Consider the following 11,293-nt stretch of genomic DNA (forward strand, 5'->3'; position numbering starts at 1 on the left):
ATGTCCTTGAGTGGCCCAGTCAGAGCCCCGACCTAAATCCAATCAAATATTTGTGGCATGACTTGAAGATTGCTGTCCATCAACGCTCCCCAAGGAACTTGACAGAGTTTGAATAGTTTTGTAAAGAAGAATGGTCAAATATTGCCAAATCTAGGTGTGCAAAGTTGGTAGAGACCTATCCCAACAGACTCACAGCTGTAATTGCTGCCAAAGGTGCTTCCACCAAGTATTAACTCAGGGGGGGGTGGAGACTTATCCAATTATGATCTTTCAGTATTTTTAATATATCATTTTTTTCTCGATAAAAACCTTTTTCCCCTTAACAGTGCAGAGTATGGTGTGTAGATAAGTTGAAAAAATCCTCATTTAAATGCATGAAACTCTGAGGCACTGACACAACAAAAGGCACTGTATATATATGAATGTAGGTATTTTATGTAACAATGTTATCAAATAAATAAATATAAAATTGTATTGCAAAAGTCTACCATAAGCCGTAATAGTAGTACCGTATTTCATGTTAGATTTCAAAATGTCACATTTTTCAATGTGTCAGTTTTTCGTTCAGTATATGGAAAACTACAAAGCTGTGACATTACTCAGCAGGTTTCATTCGACTTTATGAAACACAATGAGTTAATTCTAGGCTGATGCAAAACGTTTGGCCATATCTGTATCCTTACAGGAACACTGCATACACTTATTCCCAGAACAGAAGAACAGTTTTTATATATATATTTATTTATTGAGATATAGCATCTGGCTTACATCGAACAGGAAACGATTTGCTTTAACTGCTGTGTAATAAAAACTGTTTGGCATGACCTGCTAAATCTCAACTGAATAAGCAATTACACTGGCACATGTGATTGACTTCAGTATTACAGGGAACATAAACATATATTCCACCAGGCGGCGCTACTTCGCTACACTTCTGTACAATCTAACCTGCTCGCAGGCAATGCGGTCTATTGATTGTGCAGACTGTTTTGGCACTTATTGGGACCCGTAGGGTTGCAACCCTGAAAAGTGTACCCGGGAAACAAGATTGCGTGCGATTCATCAAGGGGGGATTTTCAAAATAAAAGCATAATCCACATAGATAATAATAATAATAATAATAATAATTAATAAACAACATTATAAAAAAGATCACACCTATCCACGCACTGAAGATCAGTTTAACCACTTGTGTAAAGGAGATGGGTAAGAATAGTTTGCTTTTCAATTGACTTACAGCAGTACATGTTATTAAGAACATATCGGTTATATTTGGAATATTTTCAGTATGAATGCATGCATCGGTAGTCGACAGCCACACTGAGATACAATGTTGTATTTGGAAAACATTTAATAGAGAGGTTTGGTTTGTAGTAAACGTATACATGTGCGTTAAATGTGGTTAAAAAAACAAAGGAAAGCACGTTTCTAGTTCTACACAGCAAATGCATAACTGTAATGTTAATAAAACTAGCAAGTTGCATGTCAGTTTTGAACCAAATTAGAGTTACTCTTGGTTAAAATGTAAGCAGCGTTCTCCTTTAAATATACATATAAGCGGCAGATCGTTACAAAATGACAGGGTTTATTTACTAGCTGTACTGGTGCAGGTCGTGTGACATCACAAGAGAAAAACACACACAAAAGACCTGCCCGTAAAGTGCAAAGTCTTATTTACTCCAGTTTAATTCTGAATTGTAGACAAAGTTGTAATACTCTCAAGTTCCCGAAATCACAAAGACATCAGTTCAGCATATGAGAGCTACCACATGCTCTCTTGATCCTATTCCTACAAAACTATTAATAGATGTTCTTGGTGTTATTAATACCCACATTTTCAAAATTATAAACGGTTCACTTTCCTCCGGTACAGTTCCCTCAGCACTTAAGGTAGCTGTAGTAAAGCCTGTGCTTAAGAAACACAATTTGGACCCTAAAGTCCTAAATAACTATAGGCCAATCTCCAACCTAGCATTCAATTTTAATTCTCCTTGATCTAAGTGCTGCCTTTCATACTGTAGACCACTGGCATCCCAAAAGGTTGCTTACAGCTCGTTCAGAATACAGCCGCTAGAATTCTGACTAAAACCAGGAAAAGTGAACATATTACCCCTGTTTTAGCCTCCTTACACTGGCTCCCTGTGCAGTATAGAATACATTTTAAGATTTTGCTGTTAACCTATAAAGCCCTAAATGGGTTAGCACCGTATCATCCAAATCACACTCTTAAATCACAGGATGAGGGCTACTGCTTATTCCTAGGGTCATCAAAATTGACACGGAAGGGCTTTTTCATGCAGAGCCCCTAAATGAAGGAATGCACTCCCTTCTTTCACAGGGAAGCTGGGACTGTTACAGGTTTTAAATCAAGACTAAAAACATACTTTTATAAAACAGCTTTCTTATCTGAGTGGGTTTTAATGTAACTTTTGAATTTCTGCTTTTTATCATGTTTTGTTTAATAAATCTGCTATTTAACATGTATCAGAGTGTGTGTGTGTGACATGCATGGAGACCTTTATACAAAGGTATTGTGTTGTGGAAATGTAAATGCTTTGTGATGCTTTTGTATGAAAAGCGCTATATAAATGTAGTAAATAAGTTAATAATTAAGGACGTTATTGAACACAGACCTGGACTGGAGGGTCAAGGCTGCACTGCCCATTGTCTGGTGTCTTTAGTAAGCAATGCAGTGTATCCTGAGTCACTGAGGTTAAAAATATTATACATACCAATATAGATTTCTCTGTCCTGCTGCCTCTGCCTGTTTATGTTCATTCCCTAATCTGTGGTGAAAGTAAAGCCACACGTTTGTTCTACGCTGTTAAGTTTCCAAGTTAAGTTCTGGGTTAAAACATATACCATTTAATTTTGTTCTGCTTGACATATACATTTTTGTATTATTATTATTATTATTATTATTATTATTATTATTATTATTATTATTATTATTTAATGTAGTAGTGTGCAATAGTGCGTACCCGTCAATGAGTTCTATTCTCTCCCTGTTTCCCCAGAGCGGAGTGGTGTGGATCCAGGTGATTCTGGGAGCAGCTCTCCCAGTCTGGATGGACTCCCTGGATCTCCAGGGATGCACAGGAACCCCTCTCCCCCTCCCAGCGAGGGAGAGGAGAGCGCCGAGGGAGACGCAATTGGAAACACAGTCTACAGCAAACACTGGCTCTTCAGCACCCTCACCAGGCTCATCCAGGTACTGCACATCCAGCACTCATGCAAAAGTATACCTTCCTTTACAATGCTTCAGCTTATACAGCTAAACACATGATTATAATTCATTATCACAAGGGTGGAAATAAGACTCCTATTGCATAGCAGTTTCACCCATTCCAGGTTTTAATATGTGCTTGATTAGCAACAGAGTATAGGTAACATGCTCAGATGTGTTCTATTAAACTCATAGTGAAACCAGGAGTGGATCAAACTGCTATGCAATGGGAGTCTTATTTCAGTCATTGTTATAAGTACCGGCCATTACTGAAAGCATAGGTCATGTATAGCAGAATAAGCACAAAACCGAACAATTTGACACTCAAAATTAAAAAAATATAAGGCAAAACTTATAGAAATCAAATCAAGTAACTGAACGTTTTAGCTAGTGCCTTCTGGATGAAGATCCTAGCCAAGGCTGAAAGCAGCATTGTTTTTAGTGCTGATCTTGTGACTTTTGTATGGCGGACTATACAAAGTCAGGCCCGTTTCCAGCGTCCTGTGAGCTCAGATGGGTTTTACTCTCTGGTTCAGGTGGTGTCGGATCAGGAGGGCGGGTCGGGGGCCGGAGACTCGGAGGCACAGCTGGACCTGGACGAGGAGGTGGAGAGCGAGATCTGCAAAGTGTGGGACATGTCCATGGACCAGGTGAGGAGAAGGACAGCGCCAGAAGTTCTAATCCCTAATCCCTATCCCTAGTTATAATTACACTGTCGTTCAGGTGTGCAGCGTGGAGGGGCGTTCCGGTTCAGGTTTGATAAATAAATGATCAAAGGGCTTGCTCCGCTCTACAGAACACTTGAGATCTCAGTTCACTCATTCACTTGGGGTGCTTTGCTCAAAGAGAAATATTACAGGTTACAAGAACTCACTCACTTCACATCTTTAATAAAAAACAAAACAACAATCCTTGTGCATTTACTGTTACTGCCCTTTGTTGTCTTGCTACAGTATGCAGTATACAGATTGCTGGTTCCAGTTCTGTTGTATATTGTAAAGTGCTCTGTTCACATGCAGACAAGCTGTTGCTTCTCGTTGGTTTGTTTTTAGGACGTCGCACGTTTCCTTCAGGAGTTCAAAGCTGCGGACATCCTGCTGGGGGTCATCGGAAAATCCAAATCGTCTCGGCTGACAGTGAGTCACCCCTCCCTCTGTCCTCCACCCCTCCCTCCCTCCGCAGGTCTCTAAATATGAGGTGACCTGTTCTGTACTGACAGCCAGGGACATCAGCAGGTGGGGTGAGATTAGGAGGGTGTTTGTGCCCGGCTTGGAAACAGTTGCTGGCATTAACCTGGTCAGCCTTGAGGACGTGGATCGCTTTGTGTCCTTTTAAAATTCTCTATTTTGTGAAGTGAACGTAAAACTGTTTTAAAAAAAAAAAAATCATTATTTCTGATTCCCCTCTTTTATTGCACTTTGATTGTGATTCATTTGGTCCATCGCTTGTTTTATTTTACGTTAATACACGGTATGCAAGAGTTTCAAATACAAGGCTGTAGAGAGAAACGCTGCATCCTGGTACCTGTGCTGTGGGTCACATGATCTGACTGCAGCCTTATCATTGGACAGAGTTTGAACTGCAACACAGGAAGTGATTGGATACCAGGAAGCAGCAGCAGCAGCAGCAGCAGCATTTAATCTGTAGCGCTGTCTTTGAAGTATTTACACACCCCAAACTGAAGTATAAAGACCACAGGATCTTCAACAGGAGAAAAGGGAACCCAGCAGGACAGGGTTTCTCAGTCTGTGCTCGCTATTTCACCCCAGCCTCCTTGCTTGTCTCCTGACAGGAAATCTGTGTGGGAGTTCTCGGGAATATCGCCTGTTTCCCAGAGACCTGTCAGTCCATCAGTGGAAATGAAGACCTGGGGTAAGGGCTTTCTGCATAACTACACAGCCGTCATACTTCAGAGACATGCTTTCTTTTTTCAATTGTGAAAACCTTGACCTTACCAGGGAAAAAAAGTTTTCGTGCTCTGTCTTGGGATTGTCTTGTTTTTCCTGTATCGGAGAGACCTGCCTCCTGCAATAATTAAAACCGGGATTTTAAAGTAATAAGATCTAGCAGAGATGGAAATAAGACTCCCATTGCACAGCAGTTTGATCCATTCCTGGTTTCACTATGAGGTTCATAAGACACAACTGAGCTTGTTACCTATACTCTGGGGCTGGGCTATTCAAGCACATAGTAAAACCTGGAATGGGTGAAACTGCTATGCAACAGAAGTCTTATTTCCATCCCTGTCTAAGTAGTGATTCATTAATGTATGTAGAAACGTGACACATGCACTAATAGTACGAAGCCTTCTTAATCGTCTGTGCTTTCGCTCTGTGTGCCTTGCATACACTGGTGTTGTTTCACTGCTGACCTGCAATGATGCTTGCTTTCCACAGGGAGGTGCTGTTGTTACTCCTGGGAGACTCTGACCCTCCCACCCTGCTGGAAACAAGCAGGTAAGATTTATTTTCATCGCACTGCATGTTTTCTCATTATTTTTGCTCTAAGGGAACTGGCCTGCCAGCTGACTCACCTTTAAATAATTCTATCCAGTACTGTGCTCCCTCTGTATTTCGTAAATTGATAATTCATGAATGTTTGAGTTTCAGAACCATGGGCCCTTGATTATTCCTGGATCACTTTGTTTTGTGTATTGACGTCATTCCTTACATAGATACACTAAAATTTGAAAATATTTTATTATTTTTAATGTATTGTTTTTAATGTATAAGGGCCTTTCACTAATCCAGTTTTAATAAAGTAAGGCTAGGTCTGAGTTTGTGCGAGAGACAGAGTGTGTGCGAGAGACAGAGTGGCAGGGTGTGTGATGTTGTGTTTCTGTCTGGATCCTCATCCTGTCATCTCTGTTCTTCAGGCTGCTTCTCACCTGCTTGTCTCAGCCCAGCGTCGCCCCCTGCTGGGTGGAGCGAATCCGACAGCAGAAGTCTGTCTGTGAGAACCTGTGCTTCGTCATGTCCAGTTCCACCAATGGTAAGGTCCCCCTCAGCCCCCTTTACAGCAGCTACTGCAGTAACAGTGCTTATTCTAGCAATCTAGGCCATGATATCTTTAGTAAATGGAATTGTTTAGAAAACTATGCATTTGTTATGCAAGCAGTGTTTCATGGTGATAAGGGAATTCTAGTTAATGTGTGTGTGTGTGTGAATCTGTGCATTTCTCCTTCACAGTGGACTTGCTGGTGAAGGTAGGGGAGGTTGTGGACAAGCTCTTTGACTTGGACGAGGAGCTGATGAGGAGCTGGATAAGGGGGGCCAGGGGGTCCGCAGCCCCCTCCCCTGGACACCCCACCGCAGATGGGGAGCCTGCCAACAACACACCAGCCCTAGACATCGCCCCCTGCGTGCTGGAGGCTGCCAAGCAGCTGCGGTGAGTCGCCATGTGGCACCTGATTAAGAGATACCGTTTTTTTTTTGTTTTTTTTTTTAACTTTGCCCCCTTTTTGGAATCGATAGCTACTTTCCAAAGAAGGGGCTACTATTTTCTTTATAAAGTTCACAAGACCCTGATAGACTATGCTTGTTACCGGTTTTTAAAGGGCTGAAGTTAAGGGCTATTAAAAAGCTATTTTTAATTTCTTTATGCAGATCCGACAGCCCGGACGGCCTGGAGGTGTATATGCACATCCTGCAGCTTCTCACCACTGTGGACGAAGGCATACAGGCTATAGGTAGGACCCCAGGAACTGGAGACGGGGGAAGATGTAGAAATGGACAAGGAAATGCTTTTTGTGAGACTTGTGCCTGTGTGTGCGCCTGTGTGTGCGTGTGTGTGGAGGAAAAAATAAATGCACTCCTGGTTAGAACATGTTTACCAGAAAGTTGTGCTCCTGATAGGTTTGGTTTTGTGGTAAGGTGGTGTTCATTACGAAATCGCTTTGCAATGGGAGCTCCCCTCCTGTTTCTGTGCTCTATTCATTCCCCTGGGGGATGTGCACAAGCACAGTTCCATACTGCCATCCTTTCCATTCTATTCATTCCTTGAGGGTTTGTTTCTCTCTCTGAATTTTGACAGAAAGAGCCACCATGCAGTGTTGGGTGTCTGCTTTTCATAACCGCGGGGGCCCTTCACCGTGCGTGCAATCATTCTGTCAACTTATCTTGTGTAAAGATGTCCTTCCTTATGTTGGACATATAACTTTAAAGTTAAAAAACATCATTTGTTTAGCAGTTCAGCAGTTCTTGAGATGAATTGACTAGCCCCTCCCCCCATGTGCCCCGCCCCTTCTCCCCCCCTGTGCTCCTCAGTGCTGTCTGTGGAGGTTGGCGAGGAGGCCTGGAGCCTGCTCTGTGACGTCGTGTGCAGTGACCTGTGCCAGCCCGACGACCCTCCCATCGTCATCCACGAGCAGAAGACCCTGCTGGCGCCGATCCTGGCCGTGCTGTCTGCCATGTTCGTGTGCCAGGCCCAGCACGACTACAGCAAGATGGACAAAAGTACGGGATTCTTCCTTCTCCAGAGGCTTATTGGAGCTGTGGAAACGGAGCCTTCGGGTCGAGCGCGCTGTGTGGCAGCCGTGATCATCCACCTAATGTCTCATTTGCTGCAAAAGGGAGTTTAAAGTATCAAATGGGCACCTAATACCTGTTGCAGAGGGAGTGAATCAACAGTGTGGTGGAAGCTTAAATAGACTTCACCCCAGTCTTGAGTACTGAGTGATCTTCAGAGAAAGGATTAGGGAATTGCAAAAAAGATACTATGCCAACAAGATTGTGGAAAAGTTTACTACAATGCGTCCTCTTTATAATGCTGTGTTTGGAAGCTGTGGGTAAAAGAGGGTGCAATGTGTGCTCCGCCCTATAAAGAGAATAAGTGCTGGAGTAATGGCATTCAAATTGGAGCCACAACCCTACATCCTTCTACTGAGGGAGCACTGCACCTCTTAACCCAGGGGTTAGCACTTTTCACAGTGCAGTGTACAAACCAGTACTTAAAATTAAAAAAAGCTAATTTTGTTTTTCCCATCGCTCTGTTCTGCGCCCCAGACCTGCCTCTGATCGGGAGCCTGATCCGGGTGCTGCAGTACCTGGGGGAGTGCCAACAGAGGGAGACAGAGAGACGTGAGCCCGGCAGCGAGGAGGAGGCGGGTGATAACCACCTGAAGATCCTGAAGGACACCTGCTGCGAGTTCCTCGCCAACATCCTGACCGAGCTGCCCAAGGTACAGGGAGGCAGTAACATCCTGACCGAGCTGCCCAAGGTACAGGGAGGCAGTAACATCCTGACCGAGCTGCCCAAGGTACAGGGAGGCAGTAACACCCCGACCGAGCTGCCCAAGGTACAGGGAGACAGTAACATCCTGACCAAGCTGCCCAAGGTACAGGGAGGTAGGGCAGCAGTAACACCCTGACCGAGCTGCCCAAGGTACAGGGAGGCAGGGAGGTAGGGCAGCAGTAACACCCTGACCGAGCTGCTCAAGGTACAGGGAGGCAGGGAGGTAGGGCAGCAGTAACACCCTGACCGAGCTGCCCAAGGTACAGGGAGGCAGGGAGGTAGGGCAGCAGTAACACCCTGACCGAGCTGCCCAAGGTACAGGGAGGCAGGGAGGTAGGGCAGCAGTAACACCCTGACCGAGCTGCCCAAGGTACAGACTGAGCAGGGCAGCAGTAATGGCTCATTCCCCTGGGTCTGTCTGCTGTATAGGAGCAAAGAGATACAGCTTCACATTTTTACAAACTTTCAGCACAACGGGGTTCAAGCAGAACATCTGTCTGGGTCTGATTTGAAATGGTTTTGTGACATTTTCGTAATGCCTTGAGCATGAATACGCACAGCAGCAGTCTCTTCCCAAACTGCTCCCAGGGCTCGCTCGCATCACAAAGCTAGATCGGTTGCCTCTCGGAGATCACAGAGTTTGTGTTTTAGAGGATGCTCGTTCTACATCGCACGCTCTGTGGGTGTCTTGTGTTTATCTTTCCTGTGATTCTGCACCCAGGACACTGTGTCTGAGCTGGTCCAGAGAGGCTATCTGAGTGAGGAGACCTGCTCCACCGCTGTCCAGAGCCTGCTGTCCCTCTACAGCACTGCTGTGAGTTATGCACAGAACTGCCTGTCTTGTCTGTCTGTCTGTCTGTGTCTGTAGTCTTACAAGCCTAAAAACTCCTCTCTCTCACACACACACACACACACACACACACACACACACACACACACACACACAATAATCTAAGTAATGCCATGAATCTTACTGTTTGTCTGTCGAGCTGCAAATATGTGTTTTTCAAGTTTGTTACCTTTACACTGTAGCTTATTAAGCTCACAGGGGGAAAAAAAACAGGAATGGATCAAACTGCTAAGCAATGGGTGTAGTTTATGAACCCACAGGTAACTCAACATCTCTGACTGCTGAAACTAAGGCATTTCTGGAAAGTGTGCATGTGTCTCTGTGTGTGAATAAATGTTTTCCTAATCTCAGCAGCAGGCTGGTTTCTGATCAGGGTCTCTGTTCCCCCCCCCCCAGACGAGACACTTCCTGGCCGTGCTGTCAGAGGTGGATGAGAAGCTGGCAGAGGGTCTGCTGAAGGACTTTCCCAGCCTGAGACCCTGAAAGGGGAGGAGGGGGAGGGGGCCTGGGACTGGGTCCAGGGTGGGATCCAGACGGAACTCTGCCTGCCTGATCCCAGGACAGCAAGCATGCACTGAAGAGATGGCTGACAGACAGACAGACAGACAGAGGATCATGTCCCTTTGCTAGCTAACTGTAAACTGTCAGAATCACTGGTATCCTTCTATATTGCAGGGTTCTATTAGTATTTTATAAGTCCTGTTGGCATCACCTTTTGTGACACAGGAACCAGACTTCTTGTTTTGCTGTTTGGAACAACGAAGGACGAAATGAAATGTTACTGTCCAGACCGACACCATGCCAAGAAAGCTAGGAAGGTGAAGAAAAATCTCTTAAATTTAGTGGCACTCCATTAATTTCAATGAAGACCTCCGGATTCAGATAATTTAGCATCACCAGTAGATAAATGGGATATCTACATGTTTTGTATGAAAAGAATAAAAGTGCCTGTTTTTCATTTTTAAAATTCAAACAAATAAGTAGGGTATGCTATATATATATATATATATATATATATATATATATATATATATATATATATATATATATATATATATATATATATATATATATATATATATAATGTTATTCTGTAGATCTGTAACCGTGAATAAAATTAATGAAAAACTACTGCAGTCCAAAAAGATGGCATGATTTGCAGCCTAAATTGTTTTTTTTTTCTACCCAAAAAGATGAAAAGGAGAGAACCATCTCTGTTGTTATTTCTTTCTCTTTCTGCCAGCGTTTGCTATTGATGCATGAGGGATGGCTCCTTCGTGATATCAGACATTGTTTAGAGATTTTAAAAAGGATCTTTTAAATGCTCTTTGAAAAGCTGTTGCCTGCATCTCTGGTTGTGGACCCGCTTACTGTATAACAAGGAGAGTCTTTTTTTAAAAGGTTAGGACGTTTTCAAATGATACCAGGAGCTGTTCAAAGCCTGGAAAATGAAGAGGTTGTTTAAATAAAGATTGCATTGATATGCACTCTGCTCTTTGTAATGGAAATCTGCACTGCTGAATAGAAAATGCAGGGTGGAGGCAGGGTGAAATGCTGATTGAAAAGATTGGAAAGAAGGTAGAAATCTAGATTGCCTCCACACCTGCCCTTTTAAAAACATGAACCGGAATTTAAAGTGTTTTATATGTAATGATTTCTCTTACCTTATTGTTACTGTGGATTCAGTCATACCACTTACTCACGAGGGAAACCTTGAGACAAATGTGTATTTCGATTTTAAAACGAATGAACAGAAATGTTAACAGTTCCTCTGCAGGCCGGTTTTTATGTAGTAGGCAGAACCAATAAGATGTTTAGCTTTTCATTACTGCTTTTTAAAACCTACACAATGTGAAAAGAAAAAGTCTAATGTGTAAGGCAGGGATGTGCAACTCCATTCCTCGTGATCCTCCAGGTTTTATAGGTATCTTAAAATTATTAGCTGATTTCGAAATTAAAGCATGATTCGCACAGGACTAAAAACC

At 43.3% G+C, this 11,293-nt stretch overlaps 1 protein-coding gene across 1 annotated transcript; it reads left to right on the forward strand.

Annotated features, from left to right (window-relative positions):
* The first annotated feature begins 965 nt into the window (after positions 1 to 965).
* Positions 966 to 10,304, forward strand: saal1 (serum amyloid A-like 1). Its single transcript, XM_034057430.3, has 13 exons — positions 966 to 1,206; positions 3,018 to 3,211; positions 3,763 to 3,876; positions 4,279 to 4,362; positions 5,019 to 5,098; positions 5,623 to 5,682; positions 6,102 to 6,217; positions 6,415 to 6,613; positions 6,832 to 6,914; positions 7,492 to 7,680; positions 8,230 to 8,405; positions 9,180 to 9,272; positions 9,705 to 10,304. Exons 1-13 carry the CDS (start codon positions 1,203 to 1,205, stop codon positions 9,789 to 9,791), a joined length of 1,479 nt encoding a protein of 492 aa, XP_033913321.2. The 5' UTR covers positions 966 to 1,202; the 3' UTR covers positions 9,792 to 10,304.
* Positions 10,305 to 11,293: the final 989 nt, after the last annotated feature.

The sequence above is a fragment of the Acipenser ruthenus genome, chromosome 28 (genome assembly GCF_902713425.1).
Source record: "Acipenser ruthenus chromosome 28, fAciRut3.2 maternal haplotype, whole genome shotgun sequence".
NCBI classification, from domain to species: domain Eukaryota; kingdom Metazoa; phylum Chordata; class Actinopteri; order Acipenseriformes; family Acipenseridae; genus Acipenser; species Acipenser ruthenus.